This window comes from Bubalus bubalis, chromosome 16 (assembly GCF_019923935.1).
Source record: "Bubalus bubalis isolate 160015118507 breed Murrah chromosome 16, NDDB_SH_1, whole genome shotgun sequence".
NCBI classification, from domain to species: domain Eukaryota; kingdom Metazoa; phylum Chordata; class Mammalia; order Artiodactyla; family Bovidae; genus Bubalus; species Bubalus bubalis.
This window is the reverse complement of record NC_059172.1, coordinates 56,100,806-56,128,061: the sequence shown is the minus strand read 5'-3', so window position 1 is coordinate 56,128,061 and position 27,256 is coordinate 56,100,806. Positions and strand designations below refer to the sequence as shown.

General features: G+C 51.9%; 2 protein-coding genes across 19 annotated transcripts in view; one reads left to right on the top strand and one right to left on the bottom strand.

The window, feature by feature from the left end:
• The window catches only part of PHLDB1 (pleckstrin homology like domain family B member 1), a 49,640-nt gene extending 39,244 nt beyond the window's left edge, over nt 1-10,396 (top strand). For 15 of the 18 annotated variants that reach the window (XM_044929664.2, XM_044929660.2, XM_044929659.2 and 12 more), the window contains 4 exons: nt 60-162; nt 8,024-8,109; nt 8,243-8,275; nt 9,003-10,396. In XM_044929664.2, the coding sequence (XP_044785599.2) occupies nt 60-162; nt 8,024-8,109; nt 8,243-8,275; nt 9,003-9,143 (363 nt within the window). In that variant the 3' untranslated portion in view covers nt 9,144-10,396. The remainder of the gene's footprint in view (nt 1-59; nt 163-8,023; nt 8,110-8,242; nt 8,276-9,002) is intronic. The other 3 variants (XM_044929658.2, XM_044929668.2, XM_044929673.2) reach the window with 1 other exon arrangement.
• Nucleotides 10,397-10,701: 305 nt separating this feature from the next.
• Nucleotides 10,702-21,295, bottom strand: TREH (trehalase). The gene is given in 15 exon segments (XM_044929030.1): nt 10,702-10,842; nt 11,087-11,140; nt 11,396-11,508; nt 11,856-11,967; nt 12,239-12,456; nt 12,953-13,147; nt 13,236-13,285; nt 13,519-13,641; nt 13,747-13,863; nt 13,980-14,072; nt 14,227-14,327; nt 15,816-15,903; nt 15,986-16,130; nt 16,267-16,367; nt 21,249-21,295. Coding segments are annotated over 15 exon segments (1,698 nt in total).
• Between the last annotated feature and the right edge of the window lie 5,961 nt (nt 21,296-27,256).

Sequence of the window (27,256 nt, the reverse complement as noted above, 5' to 3'; positions counted from 1 at the left end):
GGGAAGAAGGTTTAGGGGGCTGTGCATTTGGGTCCTGCCTCACCCCTGCCTCCCACCAGGTCTGCCGTGGCTACTTGGTCAAGATGGGCGGCAAGATCAAGTCATGGAAGAAGCGCTGGTTTGTCTTTGACCGGCTCAAGCGCACCCTTTCCTATTACGTGGGTGAGTTCCCCCTAGACTGCCCCAGAGCTAGCACCCCTGGGCTCTGTCACCCAGAAGCTTCCAAGTGGGGGCCAGGGCCTTGAGCTGGGTCTTGTTCTCCTCTCTCTGAAAATGTACAAGGCTCACCTCGTTTGCTTTGTTCAACCATTCATTTTTTTTCCAGCAGTATTACTGAGCATCTAATAAGTCCCAGGCAGTATCTTAGGCTCTGATGATAAGCAAGGGGGCCACAACCCTCTCCCCTGGAGCCTGTTGCCAGGACACAAACAGTGAACAAAGAATGATGGGGGTGCTCTAGGGCACCCCAGATGCTGTGGGTGCATGGAGTCCTGTGGATCCCTCTTGGGCAAGTTCCCACAGAGACTCTGAAATAAGCAGCTGAGCAGTGCCCAGGGGGCAGCACCCCCCAACCATCCTGCTCTTTCAGCACTCTGCACCCAGCCTCCAGCTTGGTTTCCCAGCCCTGGAGTTCCCTCTGGACAGTTCCCACTTGAAGACTAGAATGTTATATCATAGCCTCGTCAGGACAGGCTGGGCTGTGCTGCAGAAACAGCCCCATCCTAAGATCTCAGGAGCTCAGAACCAAAGTTCTTCTTACTCCTGATCTGTGTCCATGTTCGTCATGGGTTGGTGGGGGTCTGCCCCGTGTCTATTCTTTCTCTGCTTCAGAGCATGCCTTTCTGGAACGCTGCTGGCTGTAGCGGCAGAGGGTAAAGAGAAATGTGATTGGGTTTGCACTGGGTTAAATTCCCCAGCTGGAGTCTGTCCCCAAGTCACTACAGGCCTGTTCAGCCAGTCCCCCGCCCTACCCAACCACAAAGCCAGGAGAGCCGTCCTGCTCAGCGCCGGGAGGGAAAGGGCCGGAAGTGTGCGGTGCTGGAGTCATGCAGCCTGGAGCACCCGGCTTTCCCCCCGAACCGGTCCCCAGACAAATGCCATCTCTTCCAGGAAGCCCTCCCCGCCCACCTGGGCCCTGGGTGTGGGGAGGCATACGGGTGTCCCCATGTTTCCACCTAGGCTGGAAATGGACTTTGTCAGGCCTGGGAGGACAACTCCATCTTAGGCACGTTGAGGTTGAAGTGCCCCTGGGGCATCTAAGGTTATATGAGAAGGGTCAGGGTTAGAGGCAGAGTGAAAGTCGAAGCTCTTGCAATAGTGATGATGATGGTGGTAGCAGATCATGCCTACTGCACACGTGTATGCACCAGATGCTGTGCTCAGCCCTCCACGTGCATCATGTCATTTAATCGTCATAATAATCTTGTGGAGGGAGCACTGGTTTTACACCTGTTTTGCAGATGAGGAAAATTAAGCACAGAGAGGTTAAGCAACTTGCCTAAGGTCTCTCAGCAGCTGAGAGGCAGAGCTAAGACTGAGCTTGGACAGTTAGACTCCAGAGAAGAGGGAGAGACAGAGCTGCACCCCAGGGCAGGGCCACCCTTGTGAAGGAGAAGGAAAAGGAGGCTGTGGTAAAGCAGGGTGCAGGAGGCGGGAAGTCACAGGCCAGGTGCTGAGCTGGTGCTTGGCATGTGTGACCTTCCTTCATGTCTATGAAACCAACGGGGGAGGGGAGGGCAGGGCAGAAATGGAGAAGGCAGAGGAGTGGATGTGTGCCTGCCAGCAGGGGGTGTCATGGAATAAAAAAGTATAATTTACGGAAGAAACTGAGACATTACGGTGATGATGGATGCCGCAGAAAGGCCAAGGGTAATGTGCACCCAAAGGCCCTTCGATTCAACGATTGGATCTTGATGAGAGAATGGTTTCCACTGCGTGCTGGGGCGGAAGCCAGATTGCACACAATCCATCGAGGATAGGTGGGCGGTGAGGAAGCGGAGGCAGGAATGTGTTACTATTTCCAGTGAAGGAAGAGCCAGGAGAGAACAGAATGCTGCCGTTCTCCCTGGCCTTCCTGGATCCTGCTCCATCCTCCTCCGTGAAACCCACATCAGAACGCACCTCTGTGAAGCCCCACCTCACTGGGAGTGGTTCCTGCCCTCCTCTGGGTAACTCCTTCGTTACACAGGGTCCCTCTGCCATGTGACATCAGCCCTGGGCATAATGATGTCATGACAGATCCACGTGTGTCGCGCCAGACACTCTGCTGAACCCTTGGAGTGTGTCCTCTCGCTTAACGCCCATGACCACCGGTGACCTGTAGGTGTTCCCTTGGAGTCCTAATCATACCCAAGTCACACAGCTAAGTGGATGTGTGTCTGTGCTTTCTTCCCCCCTAAATTGTGGGCTCTGACTTCTTTGGATCCCAGTTCCTTAAACTCATTTATTCTGCATCGATTGAAGACCTGCTCGGTGCATAGCAGTCCAGATTGGAGGAGCTTGACCTCTGAACAGATAAAGGAGGGTTCATTAATGTTTTGTTGTTGTTCAGTCGCTAAGTCGTGTCTGACTCTTTGTGAATCCATGGACTGCAGCACGCAAGGCTTCCCTGTCTTTCACTATCTCCTGGAGTTTGCTCAAATTCATGTCCATTGAGTCAGTGATGTTATCTAACCTTCTCATCCTCTGCCTCCCTCTTTTCCTATTGCCTTCAATCTTTCCCAGCATCAGGGTCTTTTCCGGTGAGTCAGCTCTTGACATCAGGTGGCCAAAGAATTGGGAGTTTTAGCTTCAGCATCAGTCCTTCCAATGAGCATTCAGGGCTGATTTCCTTTAGGATTGACTGGTTTGATCTCCTTGCTGTCCAAGGGACTCGCAAGAGTCTTCTCCAACACCAAATTCAAAAGCATCAGTTCTTCAGCCCTCAGCCTTCTTTATGGTCCGACTCTCACATCTGTACATGACTCCTGGACTATACAGACCTTTGTTGGCAAAGTGATGTCTGCTTTTTAATATGCTGTCTAGGTTTGCCATAATTTTTCTTCCAAGGAGCAAGCATCTTTTAATTTCCTGGCTGCAGTCACCATCTGCAGTGATTTTGGAGCCCAAGAAAATAAAATCTGTCACTGTTTCCACTTTCTCTCTGTCTGTCTGCCATGAAGTGATGAGACCGGATGCCATAATCTTAGTTTTTTGAATGTTGAGGGTTTTTTAAATTTTTATTAATTTATTTATTTTTGTGCTGGGTCTTCGATGCTGCACGGGCTTGCCTTTGATTGCAGCGAGCAGGGGCTCCTAGAAGTTGCACGGACTTACTGTGGTGACTTCTCTTGTGGAACAGGGGCTCTAGAGCTCCCAGCTTCAGGAGTTGTGGCTCGCAGGCGCTAGAGCACAGGCTCTAGCTAGTTGTGGTCCAAGGGTTTAGTTGCTCTGCGGCATGTGAAATCTTCCCAGACCAGGGGTCGAACCCGAGTTTCCAGCACTGGCAGGCGGATTCTTTACCACTGAGCCACCAGGGAAGCCCTGAATGTTGAGTTTTAAGCCAGCTTTTTCACTGTCTTCTTTCACCTTCAGCAAGAGGCTCTTTAGTTCCTCTTCACTTTCTGCCGTTAGAGTGGTATCATCCACATATCTGAGGTTGTTGATATTTCTCCCAGCAGTCTTGATTCCAGCATGTGATTCAGCCAACCTGGCATTTTGCTTTACCTAGTCTGCATTTAAGTTAAATAAGCAGTGTGACAATATATAGCCTTGTCATACTCCTTTCCCAATTTTGAGCCGGTCCATTGTTCCATGTCTGGTTCCATCACTTCTTGATCTGTAAGGTGGTCTGCTATTCCCATTTCCTTAAGAATTTCCCAGAGTTTGTTGGGATCCACACAGTCAAAGGCTTTAGTGTAGTCAATGAAGCAGAAGTTTTTCTGGAATTCCCTAGCTTTCTCTATGATCCAGAGAATATTGGCAATTTGATCTCTGGTTCCTCTGCCTTTTCTAAACCCAGCTTTTACATCTGAAAGTTCTCGGTTCACATCCTGCTGAAGCCTAGCTTGAAGGATTTTGAGCATTACTGTACTGGCATGTGAAATGGGTACAGTTGTGCAATAGTTTGAACATTCTTTGGCATTGCCCTTCTTTGGGATTGGAATGAAGACCTTGTCCAATCCTGTGGCCACTGCTGAGTTTTCAAAATTTGCTGGCATATTGAGTGCAGCACTTTAACAGCATCATCTTTGAGAATTTTAAATAGCTCAACTAGAATTCCATCACCTCCACTAGCTTTGTTTGTAGTAATGCTTCCTAAGGCCCACTTGACTTCATGCTCCAGGATGTCTGCTCTAGGTGAGTGACCACACCATTGTGGTTATCCAGGTCATTAAGATATTCAGTTCAGTTCAGTTCAGTCACTCAGCTGTGTCCAACTCTTTGCAACCCTATGAACCGCAGCACGCCAGGCCTCCCTGTCCATCACCAACTCCCAGAGTTCACCCAAACTCACGTCCATCGAGTCGATGATGCCATCCAAACATCTCATCCTCTGTCGTCCCCTTCTCCTCCTGCCTCCAATCCTTCCCAGCATCAGGGTCTTTTCAAATGAGTCAGCTCTTCGCATCAGGTGGCCAAAGTATTGGAGTTTCAGCTTCAACATCAGTCCAACCAATCAACACCCAGGACTGATCTCCTTTAGGATGGACTGGTTGGATCTCCTTGCAGTCCAAGGGACTCTCAAGAGTCTTCTCCAACACCACAGTTCAAAAGCATCAATTCTTTGGCGCTCAGCTTTCTTTATAGTCCAACTCTCACATCCGTACATGACCACTGGAAAAACCATAGCCTTGACTAGATGGACCTTTGCTGGCAAAGTAATGTCTCTGCTTTTGAATATCCTTTCTAGGTTGGTCATAACTTTCCTTCCAAGGAGTAAGCGTCTTTTAATTTCATGGCTGCAATCACCATCTGCAGTGATTTTGGAGCCCCCAAAAATAAAGTCTGACACTGTTTCCCCATCTATTTCCCATGAAGTGATGGGACCAGATGCCATGATCTTTGTTTTCTGAATGTTGAGCTTTAAGCCAACTTTCTCACTTTCCACCTTCACTTTCATCAAGAGGCTTTTTAGTTCGTCTTCACTTTCTGCCATAAGGGTGGTGTCATCTGCATATCTGAGGTTATTGATATATCTCCCGGCAATCTTGATTCCAGCTTGTGCTTCTTCCAGTCCAGCGTTTCTCATGATGTACTCTGTATATAAGTTAAATAAGCAGGGTGACAATATACAGCCTTGACGTACTCCTTTTCCTCTTTGGAACCAGCCTGTTGTTCCATATCCAGTTCTAACTGTTGCTTCCTGACCTGCATACAGCTTTCTCAAGAGGCAGGTCAGGTGGTCTGGTATTCCCATCTCTTTCAGAGTTTTAATGTTTACTTATTTGACTGTGCCGGGTCTTGGTTGCAGCATGCAGAATTTTTTAGTTGTAGCATGTGGGATCTTATTTCCCTGACCAGGGACCAAACCTGGGGCCCCTGCATGGGAAGCTCAGAGTCTTAGCCACTAGATCACCGGGAAAGGGAAGTCTCCTGAAGGAAGGTTCAGATTCAGCACCGTAAGTTCTGTACAGAGGAGCACCCGTGCTGCAGGAGCATGGGGGAGCACAACTGGACGCCGTAGTGGTGACATTTGCAACAGGTGCTGAAGGTGACTTAGGAGTTTGCTAAGGGAATGTGTTGGAGGCCATTCCAGTGTTGGCAGAGTGGACTGATAAGGGCCCGCGAGAAGCTCAGCCTGGCCAGAGAGAACTGGGGTTGGTGCAGGGGAGGGAAGAGAGGCAAGGCCGGAGGGACGTGTTGGCACTGGCTTGTCGGGGAACTTTGCCAAAGCCAAGGAGGCAGCAGGTTCCAGTGAGGGAGCTGGCAGAGAAGCCCGTGAGCCGAGGCAGCAGGATTTGATTTGCTGTAGGAAGCTCCCCCCTCGGCACCAGGGCAGGGAGTTAAGGGGCAGGGGTGGGAGTGGGCGGGTGAGGAGGCAGCAGCCCGACCCAGGACCCCTGCCTCAGGCCTGGAGTGATGGGGCCTGGGGGGGGGTGCTACCACCTGAGTTTAGTGACTCGGGCTCGCTGCCCAGAGCGGTGGTGCCTGCTCGGTGTCCGCCCCCAGACGGGGTGGCCAGGCCTGTGCTCGCCCTTGCCAGCGCCCCGTCCCTCCCACCCCAGCAGTCCTCTGCTTTGCGGGTTCACCCACCTCCTTCCCGGCACCCCAGCATCCAGATGCTGTATGCTACCTTCCATGTTTTTACTGTTTGAGTTGAATAGATAAATGCATCCCTGTCGTTCAAAACTCAAAACACGTAAAAAGGTTTAAATTGAGAATTACACCCCCTCTGACTACACGTAACTGCGTTTATTAATCTCTTGTGTGTCCTTCTAGAGTTTCTTTAAGGGAATATAAACATATGCAAACATGTATTCTTCCCCCTTTTCCTGGGTCGTGAAGATCCCCTGGAGAAGGGAATGGCAACCCACTGCAATATTGTTGGGGCTTCCCTGGTGACTCAGATGGTAAAGAATCTGCCTGCAATTCGGGACACCTGGGCTCGATCCCTGGGTTGGGGAGATCCCCTGGAGAAAGAAATGTCAACCCACTCCGGTATTCTTGCCTGGGGAATCCCATGGACAGAGGAGCCTGGCGGGCTACAGTCCATGGGGTTGCAAAGAGTTGGACGTGACTGAGTGACTAACACTTTTCTTACACAAAAGGTAGCACCCAACACACTCCTTGTTTTCCTGCTACGTTATCTTAGAGGTCTTTCTGTCTCAAATTTATCAGTGTCTAGATGTTGATATCCAGATGTATTTTATAGATTTTTAAAAAATATTTTTTCTAATTTATCTACAAACTTTATTTTTGGTCATGGATTATTTGAAGTGTGTTGTTTTTTAAATATTTATTTGGCTTCACTGGGTCTTAATTGTGGCATGGGGGATCTTGTTCCCCACCAGGGATCGAACCTGGGCTCCCTGCATTGGGAGCACAGAATCTTCACACTGGACCACCAAGGAAGTCTTTGTAGATTTATTTCTGAATGTGTATATCAGATATTCGTTATTCTGTTAAATAGCTAGGTGTATTTCATCACACGGCACATTCTACTTAGCCGCCTCCACTTGATGGCTACTCGGGTTGTTTCTAATCTTTTGTGACTATAATTACTGCCATGGTGAATCTTTTGTAAATGTTTTCTTTTGTGCATGTGTGGGGCTTCCCTAGTAGCTCAGTTGGTAAAGAATCCGCCTGCAATGCCAGAGACCCCCATTCAATTCCTGGATCGGGAAGATCCTCTGGAGAAGGGATAGGCTACCCACTCCAGTATTCTTGGGCTTCCCTTGTGACTCAGCTGGTAAAGAATCCCCCTGCAGTGCGGGAGACCTGGGTTTGATCCCTGGGTTGGGAAGATCCCCTGGAGAAGGGAAAGGCTACCCACTCCAGTATTCTGGCCTGGAGAATTCCATGGACTGTGTAGTCCATGGGGTCACAAAGAGTCGGACACGACTGAGTGACTTTCACAGAGAGAGAGGTACATGTGTAAGGTAAATTTTCCAAGTGCTGAAATTGGTTCAGAGGGCAAACACCTTTCTAACTTTGGTCGAAGAAGCCAAGTCATTCTGAGAGGCTCACCGGTTTATCCCCCCATCAGGTTTATTATACTGCCCGTCTCCCCACAGAATCCGAGAGGCTCACCAGTTTATCCCCCGTCAGGTTTATTATACTGCCCGTCTCCCCACAGAAATGTCACAAATGTGCTCTGTTTTGCGTTTATTTTTGCTGCTCTGATAGGTGAGCAGTGGTATCTCAGTGGAGTTCTGATTTGCCTCCTCTGTCATTCTGGGCAAGGCTGAACACTGATACAGAATCTGGGCTCTGTTTCGGAGTCCCGGGACTCACCCCACTTCCCGGGTGAGGCGTTCCATGTCCACGGAGCTTGACCTAAAGCACCACAGGCCTCCTGAGCTCAGCACGTCTTCCTTTGCAGACAAGCATGAGACGAAGCTGAAGGGGGTCATCTACTTCCAGGCCATCGAAGAGGTGTACTATGACCACCTGCGCAGTGCCGCCAAGGTGAGGGCCAGCCCTGGGGAAAGGGTGGGCCAGCGGGGCTCTGGGGGTAGAGGCCTCCAGCCTGCCCACTTCAGAGGCTCGGACCCCTTCCTCGTTCTCTTGTAAACTTTCTCTTCCTCTCTCCCTCTCCCAGAAGAGGTTTCTGAGCTTCACTATGGTGACTGAGGTACCCCTCCCCACACATCTCTAACCAGAACTACCGCGTATTAACGCCTCCTGGCCCCCCCGGCCCCTGACCCTTCCTTGACTCTCCCCTAAGTCCCTCCCCTCCCCGCGGGCCGGAGTGTGGAGTGCAGTGGGTGCAGAGAGCCGGGAGCCCCTGTGAGCTTGAGGGGGCTTGCTGGCCTCCCGGCCCTGAGATGCCAGCAGGCCGTCTCCCTCCGTGGGGGCGGGCCGTGCAGCGGGGAGGCTGCAGGGGGAGTGGGGGCCCTCAGAGATGAGGTCTGGGTGAGAGGACTTTATGGGCAGGGCTGCGGGGAGGCTGGGGCTGTTTGCCTCCGTCCCGCCAGGCCCACAACGTCCGCTCCATTCCTCGTCTCGGCTCTGCTGGGGCCCTGGGCCCAGCACCCCGCTTGCAGCTCTTTCCATCTGTTCCTTTTTTACTGGGAGGGGACTCTGGTCATCCCTTTGCGTCTGATTCTTTTGGTATTCTCTTTGTGCCTGAGGGCGCCAAGGAACGGTGTCCTTGCCTGGCAGGGTATGGCCCTGCTGAGGTCCGCGGACTGCCCCAGATGTGAGGAGGGGACATCCCAGCCTGGGATGGTGGGGACTGGGCTCCAGGCCTATGGAAGACTCAGGGCGTCCTGGAGGCAGAGAAGAAGGGTGGACGGCGAGGCGGGTGTGAGATGCTTCAGGCTGGGCCCTGGCTCAGACCTTGCTCTCTCCCTCCGCAGAGCCCGAACCCGGCCCTCACCTTCTGCGTGAAGACCCACGACCGGCTGTACTACATGGTGGCCCCCTCTGCAGAGGCCATGCGCATCTGGATGGACGTCATTGTCACAGGGGCAGAGGGCTACACTCAGTTTATGAACTGACTGAATGGGGCCCCCTGGACCCAGGAGCCATACCCAGCCGCCTGCTGCCCCGCCTGCCTCCAGACAGGGAGTTGCGCCCTGGGCTCCCAGAGGCCCTGGAGGGCGGAGCACGACTGGGGCTTTTGTACAAGAAGAGACTCTGTAATGTTCTGGAAGGAGCTCGTCCTGTGGGTTTCTGAGTTCTGGCCCCCCCTGAAAAACCAGCCAGGAGATAAAAGTTGAGGAGGGGGCTTTGCTGCCTCCGTGGAGCCCAGAACTTGCAATAGCCTGTTAGGGTCCTGCCCTGGGACCTACCCAGGCTGAGGCGCTATCACAGAGGGGGCCCCTCCTGGCACCTGTGCTCCCTGCCTGCGTTCTCTTTTCTAAAGGACACGTTATGGTACCAGAATCTGCCAAAGATCCCCTCTTGCCTCAGCCCCCGTTGCAGGGGCCTTGAGGGCTGAGTAGCACCACATCCAGAGTGGGGTAACAGCTCAGGCGGTGTAATTCTCAAACCCTGCTCTATCCCATTCTTGTGCCGCATTTGTATTTTTTATGATTTTTGCTCAAGGACCAGAGACTGAGTGTCATCCTTGAGGTCCCAGCCCTCGCCCCTTTTTGCAGACCCATCACCACAGTCCCCATAGTGACTGCTTCATCGCCATGGTTACATACTGATTGCCATGGCTGTGGCTCAGCCCACTGCTTCAGCTGTGGGCCCATCTGAGGGTACGTGCCATCATCTCTCCAGCCCAGGCCCTTGGGCATCTCCTGCTGGGGATGGGGGAAGGGACTAAACACCTTCACCCTCCCCCCTGCCTGTGTCTCCAGGCCCTGATACACAGCCTACTGGCTCCCCCATCCAGCCCTCCCCCTTCCACTCGTGCCTTGCTTAGAGCCAGAAGGGACGAAGCCGGGAACTGGAGGCCAGAGGAGGAGCCATCGGATGGGAGAAGGAGCTAGAAGGGCCATCCTCGGGGTTCTGGTATATGGCTGAGTTTCTGATGGACAGAGGGCTGTACAGATGCTCCCTGGAGGAAGTCTTGAGCAGGAGGGGGAGCCCGAGGGTCTGGTTGCCCTCCCCTCAGAATGGGGATGAAATGAAGAGCAGAGGCCCAGGCCTCCAGGTGTCTGGGCTCAGCCCTTTGCGCCTTAACACTAAGCCCACCTCCCTGTCCCCCTTCCCAGCCCTGGACCATGGTTGCCAGGCCTGGGCTGGATGTTTTTCAGTATTTGCAAGCATCTCAGCAGAACAATAAAGCATTTGGACTATGTGTTTGGGAGGCCTGGTTGTGAGCGGCGTGGAGTTGGGGTTCGTGGGAAAGGAGACTAGGTCTGATCCATGATGCAGCATTTCCAGCCTATTAAATGTTCCAGGAGGGACCCAGGGCCCAACCATGACCCCCAGGTCCTTGCCCTACCCCCACTCCGCTATGATCAAGGACTGGGCTGGGGGAGGGGACAAGGAGGGGGGCGGTGGGCTTTCCAGGGATAAAGGATCGAGGCGCAGGAGAAGGTAGGGACACGTGTGGAGGTTGAATCGGCAGGAGCTGCAGCCAGATGGGGACCTGAAGGCCCGTCACTGTGGCAGGAGGCTGAGCAGGAGGGCCCCTGTGAGGCACTGGGGCGCCAGCAGAGCGGTCTGGGCCCCTGAGCTCAGCCGGTCCCCATAGCGGTCCAGCAGCATCAGAGCCACACCATTGGTCCAGCCAAACCCCTCCTGGAGAAAGGTAAGGTCCATGGGGCAAGACCCCTGGGGCAGGCCCCCAAGTCCTCTTATGGGTTGTGGGATCCCCACCTAAAGGCCCAGGCCCCCCAGCCCCAGGGGTACCAGGGAGCACCAGTCGGGCTCCTCCCTGGGATGCAGCCTCCACAGAAGAAACTGAGGCCCAGAGAGGGGAGGTCATGGCCAGTTATGGGGACAGTACAGCCCCGAAGCTTCCTGGAGGATGTGGCCCACTCACCTGAACTTCATACTCCCCTCCGCCACCTGGCTGTCCACCGTTGCTGATGTCATACTGAGGAGAAGAGGATGAGCTTTAAGGTCAAGCCCTGCCCCAGCCCCCAACCAGGCCTCTAGGGAAGCAAGCAATGGGAGCCCCTTACAGGGAGAAGCTGCTCTGGCCAGCGGCTGAGCCCTGCAGTGCCCAAGAATGACCACCAGGTGCCGCCACTGCCCCAGGTATACTGGGCACTGACTTTGCAAAGCCCGACAATTCCCCATCTTACCCTGATCTGGAGGACCCCAGGGACTAGACTTACGGCCAGCTCACCTTCTCATACATGGCTGACTTTTTGGAGTAGACATCAAAGTTGGTTCGGATCCAATTCTGGGCCAGCTGGAAAGCTACTTCCTGGGCTTTGGCTGAAGGAGACTTGGCCAGACCTAGACCCCACCCATGGCAAGACCCTAAATCTTCAGAGCTCCCATCCCAGGAGTAGCAGAGTCCCGAACCTTATTCTCCTCAATGAGGGAAAGAGGCCCAGGTGCTAAGACCTCCTTCCTGGAACCAGAAGCCAAGCTGCTCTTAATCTAGGTTGGCTTAAGGAGAGTGGAGGGTTGGTTCCCCTGACAGGTGGGGGCAGGAGTAACTGTTTGCTGAGAGGCTGAGAGAGCAGAGAAGTTAGAGAAAAGCCTCTGCATCCTTTGTTCTCGCCTCCCAAGTGCCAGGGAGGCCGAGCCTCTATCCTCATGGGGTTGAGGTGGGGTAGGCCCCATCCCTGCCTCCCTACCTCTGATGACCAGGTCCTGCAGGGGGGCCCAGGCATTGGGGAAGTCCCATTGCTGGCCTGTCTTCTGGAGAGAGGTCGGGATTCCATACTGGTAGGTGAGGATCCGGCTGTCCTAGAAGGTTCGAGACATTATCGTGACTGTGGGTGGGGGCTGGACAGGGAGCCAAGAGGCTGGGCCCTCCTAAAGCCAGGTGACCCCTCCTGGGCCTTCTCTTCTTGGCTCACAGCCGCCCCCTTGTGGCCGAAGTAGGACCTGCATGCTAAGACACGGTGGAGTCGGGATGTGTGGCTGCCACTTGCCAGAGGTCACAGGTCAGAGTCAGGGAGCAAGCAGGTGGTCCTACCCTGGTGTAGCAGCCCACCCTGCTCCAGGTATGCCTCACCTCAAGGTATTTCAGAGCTTTATCCACATCGTCTGGGTCAGAGAAGCAGCCGGCCCAGAGAGGAGCAAAGTTGGATGGGTAAAACTCCAGATTCTTCTTCTCGTTCTCAAGGTCATAGTCAAACCAGACCCCTTTGTCTTCATCCCACAGCACATCCTTCAGGGCAGCCATGCTCTTGGCTCGCAGATTTCTGTACTTTGCGGCTTCAGAGTCATTCCCTGGGGCAACACTTTCTTTAGGCTAAGCCACAGGGCCCCCCGCCTCCCAGGGGGTCTAGTTTGACCCCCTGTTGTCCTCCCCTGGGCTCAGAGGTCCTGAGCACCAAGGGGCCATGCTATTGTGGAGCAGAGCCCATCGCATTTCATGCCTCTAGCACCGGGACTTCCCTGAGCACGTGGTCCCGAGCAGCTCCCAGGCCCTGCACCTGCCTATCCCAGGTTTGTCCTCAAGGGGACACTGGCCGGCTGTGTGGATTCCCCTGGCTCAAAGGGCAGGGAGATGGGACAGAGGGGTTTGGATCTGTGGGGTAGGGTGTCCCCTCCTAGGTCCTTACAGTGAGAAAGGGAGGGACACGGCTGCTTTGGGGGTGTGGGGTGAGGCCGGGGAGCTGGAGGTCCTCCCCTCACGGTCCTCCTTGCAGCGCCACTGCCGAGGCCGAGGCAGGGACCCAAGCAGGGCTAGCACCCTTCTTCCCTTCCCTGCGGGCACGCGCACCCAGTCTGGAGTAGAAGTAGCTCATGAGCCCCTCCGCCTGGCACAAGAAGGCATTGAGGTCAACCGGCACCAGCTTGCTGGTTCGGATGCTGCTGAGCGAACTGGGGTTCACGCCGCCCACGAGCCAGCGTGAGGAGAAGTCCCAGCCGGACTCGGCGCTGGCCTTGAGCTCGGCCAGCAGAGTGTCCCGGTTCCCTGTGAGGACAGGGCAGCGACAGACAGCAGCCTGGGGCCTGACGCACGGCCCAGGCCCATGCTCAGCCTCTCCCTTCCTGCTGCTCACCTTCCAGCAAGGTGGCGGCCAGCTCTGCGTCTTTGCTGTAAGACTCTGGCCTGGTGGGAGGAGAGTGGGGGGGCCTGGCACTGCGTCTCTAGACCCTCCATGCCCTTGCAGGAGTCCCAGCCACGCTGGCTCAGCCGTCCCGGGGCCCCAGACGGCCCAGGGCTATCAGCTCATCATCTGAGAGGTGGGACTCAGTCCCCCACCCTCCTGCCCAGGGAAGTCCTGACATTCAAACCGGAGGGAACACACAACAAGTCTAGAGGCTGGCCGGGTGGGTCCTCACCTGGGGCCCCCGTAAGGGACTTCATAGTGATACAGGATGTAGCTCTTTCCCCTGGAACTCACAGAGATGCTCCTGTTCTTAGTCCAAAAGTCCAGCTCCGAGGCCAGGGTCTCAATGTGGTCCCTGGGGTGGAGCCGGGCACTCTCTCAGTCCAGGCGCCCCGCCCCAGCCCCGCCCCGGGAGGTCTCAGGAAGGAGGGTGCAGGGCAGCACTGGGAGGGGTGCCCACCATAGGAAGGTGGTATCATTGGTGTGGGCCACGTAGTGGTCCATCATGACGGTCAGGAGCGGGGGCTGGCTCCGCTGCAGGTAGTACACGCGGGCCCCGTTGGGGACGTGTCCGTACCTGCCAAGAGGAGGCCTGTTGACCGGCCCACCTGGCTGCCAGAGCCGAGGCAAACCCGCCCCAGGCCCACGGTACCTGCTCCACCTACCCTGGCTGGGGTGCCCACCCCGCCTTACGTCTGCACCAGGTCCAGGAAGTTCTGCAGCATGCCCTTCACTGTCTCGGACATCTCAGAGAGGAGTAGACCCTCCATTACCCAGTAGGAGTCCCTGGTGGGGGCACAGACAGCTCAGGCACTGCCCACACCACCCTCTGCCCTGCACACCCAGGTGCAGGCCAGGGCACCCAGCCCACTCAAGATGTCTTGCTGGCACTGGCCTGCCCTCACCACCCCTCACCCTCCTGCAACCCCTGGATGCTGACCAGTAGTAGAACTCCACAAAGCGCCCACCGGGCACAATGAAGGGGTGTCTTGAGTAGATCAGCGAGAACTGCTCGGGGTGGCTGAAGACTTCTGGCTTCACCTGGAGTCAGGAGAGAGGACACGGGCACCCTGGGCCCGTGTGGAGCGGAGGCTGGTGGCCCTGCAGCCCAGGCTTGGGCTCTAGCTCTGGCGCTGCTCAGCCGTGTGGCCTTGGTCCAGGCTGGGCCATGGGGAGTCTGGTCTGCTGGCCCCCACGTGCCGGCCTCTAGAATCCCAGCAAGAGCAGCGGTGTGCAGGAGCCGGGACCCCCTCAGCCCGGCACCCCAGGGCTCACCACACAGCAGCCAGGATTAGCAGCCAGCTGGTGGCAGGTTCCTCTGGCTCCCAGTGCCCCCTGAATCTCTGTGGTCACCGTGAAGCCAGGCCCACAGGCTCAGGGCCTCCAGTTCTGGCCCAGGTGTGGATGAAACCCCAACAGCTTTCTCCAGTGAGGCGGACATGGATGAGCGTGCCCGGGGAGAGCGCGGGAGCGTCAGAGCAGGGCTCGCTGCTCTACATCAGGTGTTTTCTGTTCATCCCTTCCTAGCCCTACACACGTGAGGGGGTTTAGTGGGAAAGAGGCCAGCCTGTCAGAGATTTGGAGGGGAGCAGAGGAAGGGGCTCGGAGAAGGCAATGGCAGCCCACTCCAGTACTCTTGCCTGGAAAATCCCATGGACGGAGGAGCCTGGTGGGCTACAGTCCATGGGGTCGCTAAGAGTCGGACATGACTGAGCGACTTCACTTTCACTTTTCACTTTCATGCATTGGAGAAGGAAATGGCAACCCACTCCCATGTTCTTGCCTGGAGAATCCCAGGGATGGCAGAGCCTGGTGGGCTGCCGTCTATGGGGTCGCACAGAGTCGGACACGACTGACGCGACTTAGCAGCAGCAGAGGAAAGGGCTCAGGTTTTTCCCTTTGGGTGGGGGCTGCTGAGAAAGCAGCCCAAGGCGACACAGGCATGACCCGGGAGCCCCGCTCTGTGCAATGGGTGCCAGGGCCCTGGGTCCAGGCTGGAGGACAGGAGCTGTGCAGCCTTGGGCAAAAGGCTGCCTTCTCTGAGCCTCAGACAAAGGGGAGAAAGTGCGTAACAGACCATGCTGAGCACAGGCCTGGGCCAGAATCAGAGGGAGCAATTATGGTTCCTGAGCAGAGGCCTGGCCCCAGGAGCTCAGGCAAGAGGGAGCCCAGCAGGGGAGTGAACAGTCACCACGGGGTCCGAAGGGGTGTGAAGGGCAGGACAGGGCAGCTAGGGGTGGAGGATGAGCTCAGTTTGCCTGGGGGAGGCAGGGAGGGCTTCAGGGAGGAGGTGAGGAGTTAGAAGTAGATTGCCCTCCTCCCTCTCAGAAGTTCTTTTTGGAGAGTCCTGTTCAAGGACTGCGTTCTCAGGAAATAGGTCCCAGTGTCTTGCTGGGTCCACATCAGGTGTTTTCTGTTCATCCCCTCCCAGCTCTACACAGGTGAGGGCGTAGAGGGAACAGGAAGGGCCCTAGGCAGCTCACCCCTTCCCCACCTCCATCCCCTCTGCGAGGCCCAGAGCACTGATACCTTCTTTCCCAGCTTCTTCCAGAGTTGGTGCAGCTGCCCTGCCCAGGCTCACAGCCTGGGGTCCAAGATCTTCTGCAGAAACTGGGGGCTAGAAGACCACGGGGCCCACAGGGTTGAGGGTGGCAGCCCTGAGCGAAGGCCCCTCTCCTGTTCTGTGTCCAGGGTTGTACCTGTCTCTCCAGTCCTCGGGGGTCCAGGGCTGCAGCTCCTGCCCCACAGCCCGAAAGTGTTCTTGGCCGAACACTTGCAGCTCCTGCCGGGGGATGCTGAGGTTGTGGGCCTGGGCCAGCTCGCAGAAGCGCCTCAGGACTTGGTCTGGGGGAAAGGCAGCAGGAGGGGTCAGCGGGACCCCAGGGAGTCTTCCCTGATCAGACACCCCTGCCTGCCTGGTTTTGCCCCCTGCCTTTTGGTGGAAGGTTCAGGAGAAGGAGGGGCCCCCTGAGGCTCTCACCTGGAGCTGAGGACAGTGGCATGTCCACAAACTGCTTATCATGCTGGTAGAGTTTGGCCATCTGAACTTGCCGCAGGAGCTCCCCGTGGCAGTAAATCTGGCTGCAGAGAGTCGGGGAGGGGAGTAGGTTGGGTCACCACCAACAGGGGAGAAGAAAACAGCAGTCTGGGGCGTGTTGACTGGGAGGGGCGAGGACTGTGGTGTGCCAGGGCATGTGCACGTGTGTGCCTGTGCACGTGTGTGGTAGGGGTTTGTGGGTGGTGGTGACATCAGGGCTGAGAGAACGCGGAGGGTCCTTGTGCAGTAAAGGACCTAAACAGTTGCCTGAGCCCAGCTTGCTGGTTAATTTGAAACAGTATAGAAAGCCAGGTGGACAAGAGGAGGGAGGGCGCTGTAGCTCAGAGCGTGTCCACACCAGGAGTTTCCTGTTCATCCTCTCCCAGCTCTATGCACGTGAGGTGGTTTTAGTGGGAGAGAGGTCAGTGGATAGGGATCCGGAGGGGAGGAGCGGAAGGGGCACGGATCTGTTCTCACTGGGTTAGGGGGCTGGCGAGGAGCCCAGAACGTTGTTCAGTGGCGCTTTGATCAGTGATTGTGGGATGGACCAGCTCTCTATTCAGTGGCTCCGTATGGACCCAGCTGTAAGAGGTTGTGGCAAAACCCTATGGATTGTACTCAGTGGCCACAACGAAAAGTTTGAACCAGGAAATTTCCAGATGTAGTGTACGATACACACCATACGGGAGAGGATCACTAGCTTGCTATTGGATATTGATGGAAACCTCCTCTATGATTGAAAAACACAAAACATTCTTGAAACCATGAAATACCCATAATGCCTTGGGTGATGTCAGACACGCTCTGATAAAGAAGGCAGTGCCCCGAGAGTTCCTTAACGATGGAAATGGTTTCCACAGGAGCAGGCTGCTGGGGGAATGCAAGGAGGTACTTTTTGTGTTCAAGGGCAGGTGGCCTCACTTCCTGCAGGGCTGACTGGGGAAGCAACAGAGAAGCCACCAGGAGGTGCCCCGTGAATAGCTTTTTATTGACCAAGCAAAAACTTGGTCATTTAGTGATGGAAGTTCCAAGTGGACAGACAGTATCTTGGTTGGAAAGCCGCAGTTGCACCCTAACTGCCTGAGGGAGATCTTTGGAAAACATAAGAACAAGACAGCCCTATGAGCTGAATTGCAAGCTGTTTCCCTTGCAGTGGGGCTTCCCTGGTGGCTCAGATAAAGAGTCCACCTGCAATGCAGGAGACCTGGGTTCGATCCCTGGGTTGGGAAGATCCCCTGGAGAAGGAAATGGCCACCCACTCCAGTATTCTTGCCTGGGAAATCCCCTGGACAGAGGAACCTGGCAGACTACAGTCCATAGGATCATACAGAGTCAGCCACGGCTGAGTGACTAACACTTTCACTTTCCTTGCAGTGATGGAAGAATTGAATGAAGAAAGCCCCTATGTTTGGCTTTATATTGATTCATAGACATCAATGTGTTCTATTTTAATGCACTATTCAAATTCCCATAGTGTTGCCAGAGGACCATGACACAAAAGGGCATCATTTTAATACGCCAGTTTTCCATTGCCCTTCTGTCTGACCATATGGCCAGGCCATTGGCCCCTGACCAAGAGTAGGCAAAAACCCAAACACAGCGACAAATGGTATGTAACTCAGCCCACCGAACTGATTTGGTCTTGTCTTCTTTGATAAGAGTGGCAGCCTTTCAAACAGTACGTTGTATGTTCACCTTGGGACTGCCATCCATAAACCAAGCAATTCATTGTCAGTCAATCAAGAGCTGTTCATAGGGCACTTGCCTAGGTGACAGTTGAATTTGGTAGTTCCTTAGGTGGTTTCAACATCATTCCTAGGGGAAAAGTCTGCCTGCTCTTAAATATGCTGAGTAACTCTCCATTCCCCCAGGAACATGGTCCTGCATAAACCATTTCCATTTTCTTATGGAACTCCTCTGGGCATGTCCCTCCATCTTAGAGCATTTTCCAATATCACCTAAAATAATATGGGCATTTCAGGTTTCAAGATTATCTTTTGACCTTCAGTCACAGGGAAAGCTTCAATTAATATCTGATAGCAAACTAGTAACTGCCTCTCTAGTTGAAATTCTTTAGTCCAAAGTCTCAGCTGGGAGGTGCCCAAAGGCTTTTCCTGTAAGTCCCAGTCTGTGCTCCCCAGAAGAAGGCTACAATCTATGTGGACTCAGGCAATCTTATTGGTTCTCATTTGGAACATTCAATTAATATTGCTTGAGGGATGGCTTTACATGTCTTCTGCTTTATAATACTAGACAGTGGAAACATTCCCCAGTCAGGTATTACAATATCCGTTCCTGTAATACATTCAGGTAGAATAGATGCAGTCACTTCCCAACAGAACTGTTCAAGCACCAATTTTCATTCAAACTTTCATCTTGGTTGCACCAACCCTTGCACCCCTCACTGTGCACCTCTTAGAACTTCAGCAAGGTCTGGAATACCTTTGGTCTTTGAGTACCAGGGAGGGTAAGTGTTCCTTGTCAATCATGACATTCATTTCCATAAAACATTCAGGCGAAGGAGAAACAATCCTTTGACATAAAGCCTGTTTAAACATTCCATTTTTTTTCATACTACCTTTCCCCTTCATCCCATCAACTCTTGCATTTCTATATCCTCTTAATCTGACTGTAGCCTCTTTTAGGTCCTCTCCAGTGGCTTTTGGTACTGCAGTGCATGGGGTTCCCATGTCACAGAGTCCAGGAGCCTCCTCTACCCTCTGACCATTTTGCCCACTGCTACATATCCAGTTTTGGGTCTCCAGTGTGGGACAGAGCTAAGGGACCCTGACCCGGCCATCAACCTTTATCTTGATTATATTTTGGCACCATTGCCCCAGCAGATTGGAGGTCAGGCTTTGTGTTGCTGCCTATGTCTTGCTCCCAAGTTGCTCCCAAGTAGGGTGAATAAAACAGATTTGTCTCGGGCCTTTTCATTTTGGATGACCTGCAGGGGTTCCCATTGGTTCAATCAACCTTGAAGGATGCTGCATGAAAACCTTTCTTTTGACCCTGTCCACAGTCCATGGGGTCGCAAAGAGTCAGACACGAGTGAAGCCACTTAACGTGTGTGCACACATGGCTGCTTTATTCATCCCGTTTCTTGAAAAGAAATCAGTCTTTTGATTCTCCCTCTTTTCTTCCTCTTTTGTTTTGCTCCCATAAATGTTTGCTTTATTTACTCCATTCTTCTTCTTCTTCTTTTTTTTTCCTGTCATGCACCCGGGCTTGCAGGATCTTAGTTCTCCCACCAGGGCTCAAACACGTGCCCTTGACACTAAAAGTGCAGATCCTAAATTCTGTACTGCCAAGGAATTTTTTTATTCACCCCATTTAAAAATTTTTTATTTATTTACTTATTTTTGGCTATGCTGGGTCTTTGGTGCTCGTTTCAGAGCATGGGCTCTAGGGTTCTCCGGCTCAGTAATTAAGACTCACAGGCTTAGTTGCTCTGTAGCATGTGGGATCTTCCCGGACCAGGGATCAAACCTGTGTTCCCTGCATTGATTGGTGGATTCTTAGCCACTGGACCACCAGGGAAGTCCTCACCCCATTCTAAATAACTGTTTTAAGATGCCTATCCTGCTGGGACGAGACCGTTGGCTCTGTCCTCTGTCTATCATATTCTCTTGGGAATTAGTCTAATTTTCTTCATTATTTGTTGTTTCAGAATAATTTTTTCCTTTGGAAATGGCTCTGGGGCTACTGGCTGCACATCAGGGCAGCCAGAAACAGGACCTTCCCCAGCACATTCTGTTAGCAGAGGCCCTGAGACCAGAGGCTGTATTTAGGACTGACCAGAATCTTAGTATGGCTTATCTCTCACTTTCATTTTTGCTATTCTAGATGACAATACCAAGAAATTCTATTTTTTATTTTTGTCTTCTTATTTTGCACTTTCTTATGCATTTGGTCAGCGAATACCCCAAGAGTTGGATCCATCAGCTCTAATTTCCATTGGTAACTTTTACCTCCAGTAACTGGTCACAACAAAACTGCTATTCTGAACACATGGGTGACCCTGTGGCCATCCAGGAATCAAAAGATGCTCGTTCCTTGCCATTTCATCTTGCACTTTCCAAACCACGTGTTTTAGTGAGACAAGATCATCCTAGCAAATCACACATGTTCTGACAACAATTACAATATTGCAATAAAATTCTGCCACCAAGAGTTAGCTTGGAGGCCACCCCCAGGTCAAAGCTATAGTCCCCAACAAGATTGCCCTCACTCCAGCACCAGTTATAAGTTCAGGGGTCCTGAAGTTTCCACCACTTCTGACCACTGGCTACAAGTTCAGGAGTTCCCATGAGAATTTGCTAGAATTAAAGTTTTAGTAATCTATAAGAGCGGTTCACAGAATTCAGGAAAGCACTGTATTGGGATTGCATTATAGTTCTCATAAGGATACAAGTCAGGACTGGCCAAACGAAGACACATATAGGACAAGGTCTGGGAGAGTCCTGAGCACAGAGCTTCTGTGTTCTCTCCCCATAGAATCAGGACACTTCAGCCTCCTGGCGCATCGAAGGGTCAACCAAAATGAGGCTGCACTGAACTTCGGTGTCTGGAGTTTTTCTTGGGGTTTCGTTGCATAGGTGCGTGCCCGCATGTGTGCTAGGTCACTTCAGTCACGTCTGACTCTTTGCGACCCTATGGACCATAGCCCACCAGACTCCTCTGTCCATGGGATTCTCCAGGCAAGAATACTGGCGTGGGTTGCTGTGCCCTCCTCCAGGGGATCTTCCTGACCCAGGGATCAAACCTGTGTCTCCTGCATAGGTAGGTGGGTTCTTTATCACTAGTGCCGCCTGGGAAGCCCCACTGCATAGGTATGATTGATTAAATCATCAACTATGTGATTAAATCCAATCTTCCGCCCCGTCAGGAGGTCAGGCTGGCATCAGGCACCCCAGAGCCCCAACCTTCTAATCACTTCATCTTCTAACATGACCTGTCCTACTTCAGACATCGTAGTAGCATGACCCATCTAGGGACTCACCATGAGTCACCTCAGTCACAGAAGCGATTCGAGCTTAACCTGGATACCAAAGACACTCCTGTCACTTGGGAAATTTCCAAGCTCTTAAAAGTTATATTCCAGGAACTGAGGAAAAAGACTGGACAAATTCTTTGTTATACAATAAGTTGTTTGTGCAGTAAACAGTTGACATAGCAGATTGTGTTTATACCCTGTACATTTCAAAGACAGTACGATACGTGCCTAAGAGATACCTTCTAAGCTCCTGGGGCCCTAACCTATACATTTTTGTTTCCTGGGACCTTGGACCATGCCAGATATTTTATCCTATTAATGTGATTTAAGGTGGGGGCTGAGGGCCACCCATTATCATTTTGACCTTTAGAGACCTGGAGAATGAGTAACTAGGGTCACCATGAGGATACACTAAGTCCCTGTAACTGATCCCCAGTAAAAATTCATGGGTGCCAAGGCTTCCCGTCTGGCCATGCCTCATGTGTGTATTAAACTGTAACCATGAGTATAAACATTTGGTGAGTACTAGTGGAAGATATGGGCTTCCCCAGTGGCCCAGGGGTAAAGAACCTGCCTACCAATGCAGGAGACATGGGTTCGATCCCTGGGTGGGGAAGATCCCCTGGAGAAGGGCATGGCAATCCACTCCTGTATTCTTGCCTGGAAAATCTCATAGAAGAGTCTGGTGGGCTACAGTCCATGGGATCGCAAAAGTCAGACATGACTTAGAGACAACAACCATCACCAGTGAACTTCTATTATTACTTTTCTGGCTTGTTATGTAATAATAACCTTCATGGACCTCATTTTTCTAGTTCACTGCTGCAACTCAGGAGGCATAGCAAGAACTCAATAAACCCATGATGAAGGGAGAGTGGCTGCCCTGTGAGTCCCAGAAGCAGGATGGGGTCACTCATCCCTGCTATTTGGAGATGGAAACTGTGGCTTTGGAAAGAGGTTTGGTCATGGAGGTCAGAGGTCAAACCCAGGGGCTCCTTGCAGGTCCCTACTCCCACTCTCACATCCAAGGCAAGGAAATTGAGCAGGAAGTTTCCCAGAACAACCCTGAGAACAGGCCTGCACAGTTCAAGGAGCAGCTAGAAGGGAGAGCAGAGGGAGGGAGCACTCCCTGGGTGGCAGGCTCCTGGCCTGTGTCCAGCCGCCCACAGGCTGCCCCATCTTTTCCTAGTGCTGGGGGTCAGTGCCCAGCACAGATCCTGAGACCTGATCTCCTTCCCTTCCCTCCTCTCTGGAGGGCTGACCCCGATGCTTGAGCTCTCCTTGCGGCCCTCCAGACCTGGCCTTCCAGCTGCAACCCCATCTGCCTTCTCCGCTCCTACCTTCCACAGGGTGGGGGCAGGGCCTCTTGGGGTAGGGCCTCTTGGGACCCCAGCCTCAACCCCAGCAGGAGCAGCAGATGCAGCCCCCAGGTCCTCCCCTGCATGAAAATGTGGCTGTGGCCAAACAGGAGCGCCAGGTGCCTCCTGCTAGCCGGGGCGCAGCCTGCTCGCCTCGCCTGCCAACCCGGGGCAACCAAAGTCCGGGTCTGAGGCGTGGCCACACGATGAGCTGGACCACGCAGACCACTCTCTGCTCCTGCCCTCAGCTCACAGGGGCCGCCCCTGCCCCCTGACTTTGTCTTTTCCTCCCCTTCTGTTTCTCAGCCTCAGCTGGGGCCTCCTGCTCAGGCCCTTCCCGCAGAGGCGGGGTGAGTGTGGGGAGATGGGACAAAATTCGGCCACACATCTGTGACCCAGATGCCGGTCCCTTTCATGTCTCCGAGGTTCCCACCTCAGGGGGTTACCATTTCCTTTAACATTTCAAATAGAAGGGCTCAAGATTCTGTCCCAGGTACAGTGTGAAAGCCCGGGACCCTTGTGATTATCTACCAGGGAGGCTGTGGGAGCACAGGCGGGAGGAAGACCTACCATACTCGGGACATTTGCTGCGGGTGTTGAAGATGACATAGGAGTTTGCCAAAGGAATGGACTGCAGACTGTTCCGGTGTCGGCAATGGCAGGGCAGCTGCAAGAAGCTCAGCCTGGCAAGAGAGACCTGGGGTTGGTGCAGGGGAGGGAAGCGAGGCAAGGCCAGAGGGACGTGTTGGCACCAGCCTGTCGGGGACCTTTGCCAAAGCCAAGGAGGCAGCGGGTTCCAGTGAGGGAGGTGGCAGAGAAGCCCGTGAGCTGAGGCAGCAGGATTTGATTTGCTGTAGGAAGCTCCCCCCTCGGCACCAGGGCAGGGGCTTAAGGGGCAGGGGTGGGAAGGGACGGGTGAGGAGGCAGCAGCCCGACCCAGGACCCCTGCCTCAGGCCTGGAATGATGGGGGGTCAGGTGGGGTGGGAAGGTGGTGCTGCCAGCCGGCACCGCCTGAGTTTATTGCTCGTATGGCTTTGCCTTTGCGACTCGGGCTCGCTGCCCAGAGCGGTGGTGCCGGCTCGGTGTCCGCCCCAAGACGGGGTGGCTAGGCCTGTGCCTGCCCTTGCCAGCGCCCCATCCCTCCCTCCCCAGCGGTCCTCTGCTCTGCGGGTTCGCCCACCTCCTTCCTGGCACCCCAGCCTCCAGATGCTGTATGCTCCCTTCCGCCCTTGCTTCCTTCTTTCCTTCCTTGAAAGTTTTTTTCTTGTCCTTAAATAGACGCAGCATAAATACAAGTCATTTCAACCGTTTTTAAGCGCACAATTGGATTTACATTACATTCTTGATGTCTGGCAACTATCCCCATTATTTATTTCCAAGCCTTTTTGTTTTTATCATCCCAAACACACACTTTATAACCTTTAAGCAGTCACTCCTCAATCCTCTCTCCCCACCACCCCTGGAAACCACTATTCCACTTTCTGTCTCTGAATTTGCCTTCTAGATGCTTTATGTGAGTGGAGTCATGCAGCATTTGTCATTTCATTACACGTTTTCAAAGTCAGCCTATGTTGTTGCATGTCTGGATTTCCTTCCTTTTTTTTTTTTTTAAGCTGAATAACATTTCATTGTATGTTTAGACCACATTTTCTTTTAGAGACGAGTGTGTTTGGGGGAATTCCCTGGCAATCCAGTGGTTAGGACTTGAGCTTTCACTGCTCACGGCCCTGGGTTCGATCCCTGGTTGGGGAATTAAGATCCTGCAAGCCTAGCAGAGCCAGCAAAGCAAAAACAAATAGCAACAAAAAAGTAGAGACGAGTATTTTTTTAAACACTTTATTGAAGTTGATTTACACTGTTGTGTTAATTTCTGCTGTACAGCAAAGGGAGTCAGTTATACACATAAACACATTTTTTCTTATTTTTTTCTATTTGGTTGATCAAAGGATATTGAATGTATGTTTCTGTGCTATGCAGCAGGAGCTTGTTGTTTCTCTGTTCTACATGTAATAGTTTGCAGCTGCTAATCCCACATGCCCAGTGCATCCTTCCCCCATCTCTCCTCCCCCTTGGCGACCACAAGGCAGTTCTTTATGTCTGTGAGTCTGTTTCTGTTCCACAGATAAGTTCCTTTGTAGACCACATTCTCTTTAACCATGCGTCTGTCATCGGACATTTGGTTCACTTTTACTTTTTGGCTATGTGACTAATGCTGCTATGAACACGGGCATACAAATATCTGTTCCTGGCCTTGCTTTCAGTTCTTCTGAGTATGTATCTAACAGTGGAGTTGCTGGATCATCTATGTTTAATCTATGCTTAAATCTATATTTATGCTTAAATCTATGTTTATCTTAAGTCATATATTTATTAATATGCTTAAATCTATATTTATCTATGCTGGTCAATCTATGTTTAATATTTGAGGAGATGTCAGATTGCTTCCCACAGCAAGTGGATTTTAAATCTTCCCACCCGGGATGCAGGATGGTTCCACTTCCTCCACATGCTCCCAGCACTTGTTACTTTCTGTTTGTTTGTTGTTTGTAACAGCCACCCTAAGGGGTGTGCGGTTATGTCTCATTGTGGTTTTGATTTGTGTTTCCCTAATGATTACTGATGCTGAGCATTTTTTATATGCTTATAGGCTGTTTGTTTATCTTCTTTGGAGAAATGTGTAGCCAACTTTTTTGACCTTAAAAAATTTGTAGTAAGCTTTGAAATCAGGAAGTGTTAGTTCTCTGACCGTGTTCTTCTTTTTCAAGATGGTTTTAGTTATTTAGGGTGTCTTTCAATTCCATGTGCATTAGAAAATGGCCTTGTCCATTCCTGCAGAAAAGGCCTTTGGAATTTTGATAGGAATTGTGTTGTATCTGTAGATCCCATCAGGTATTCAGGATATCTTAACAATAGTAAGCCTTCTTACTCCCAAACACTGGATGCTTCTGCATCCATGTAGATCTTTCTTAGATTCAGCAATGTTTTTTAGTGTTCAGCATACAGGTCTTTCATCTCCTTGGATAAACTTATTCCTGAGTATTTTATTCTTTTAGATGCTATTTTTAATGAGATTCCTTTTCAAGTTTCTTTTTCAGTTTGTTCTTTGCAAATGTATAGAAACTCAATTGATTTTTGTGTGTTATCTCGTACCCTGCAGCTTTATTGAATCTGCTTATTAGATCTAGTAGCTTTCCTATGGATCCTTTGGGATTTTCTATGTGTAGAATCACATCATTTGTGAATAGAATATTACTCCTTTTCAATTTGAGTGACTTCTATTCCTCCCCCCCACCCTACCCTGCACTTTACTCTGGTTAGAACTCTGGAATAGTGTTGGATGGTGAAAGTGAACATCTTTGTCTTGTTCCCTGATTTTAGGGGACCGTTTCCAGTCTTTCACCATGAGTGTGCTGCCAGATGTGGGTTTTTCATAAATTCCCTATATTATACTGAGGAAATTTCCATTTCTAGTTTTTAGGTGTTTTTTTTTTTTAAATCACGGATGGGTGTTCAGTTCAGTCAGAGTCGCGTCTGATTCTTTGTGATCCCATGGACTGCAGCACGCCAGGCCTCCCAGTCCATCACCAACTTCCAGAGCTTGCTCAGACCCAAATCCTTCGAGTTGGTGATGGGTGTTGAATTTGGTCAGATGGCTTTTCTGCATCAATTAATGATCATGTGGGTTTTTTCCTCCAACTTCTCTGGTGGCTCAGGGGTAAAGAATCTGCTTGCCAATGCAGGAGACACACTTTGGATTCCTGGTTCAGGAAGATCCCCTGGAAGAGGAAATGGCAGTCCATTCCAGCATTCTTGCCTGGGAAATTCCAGGGACAGAGGAGCCTGGTGGGCTACATGCAAGTCCATGGAGTTGCAAAGAGTCGGACACCACTTAGCGACTAAACAACTATTAATGTTACACATACTATTAATGTACTTATTGGTGTTACATTAAGATTCTTATGTTGAAGCACCCTTGCATTCTTGGGGTAAATCTCACTTGCAATGTGTATAATCCTTTAAATATGCTGTTGGATTTGGTTTGCTAGTATTTTGTTGAGGGTATTTTCATCATGTGCATAAAGGATATTGGATCATAATTTTCTTGTGATATCTTTATTTGCTTAGGTGTCAGGTAATGCTAGTCTCATAGGAGTTAGGAAGTGTTTTTTCCTCTTCTGTTTTTGGAAGAGTGTGAGGAAAGATTGGTGTTAATTCTTTAAATGTATGGTAGAAGCCCTTGTTCTTGGACTGTATTAAGGTTCTCCAGAAAAACAAACAAACCAAAAAGAAGAAAAGAAAACAGGGAGATAAGAGAGAGGGAGAGAAAGGATTTATTTTAAGGAATTTGCTCACATGATGAGGGAGGCTGGCAAGTCCAAAATCTGCAAGATAGGCCAGCAGGCTGGAGACCCAGGGAGGAGGTGCAGTTCAAGTCTACAGACTCTGTGCTGGTAGAATTCTCTCTTTTTCTGAGGAGGTCGGTCATTTTTCTATTAAGGCCTTCAACTAATTGAGGGTAATTACCTTATGGAGGGTAATTTACTCAATGTCTACTGATTTAAAGGTTGCTACTGCTGC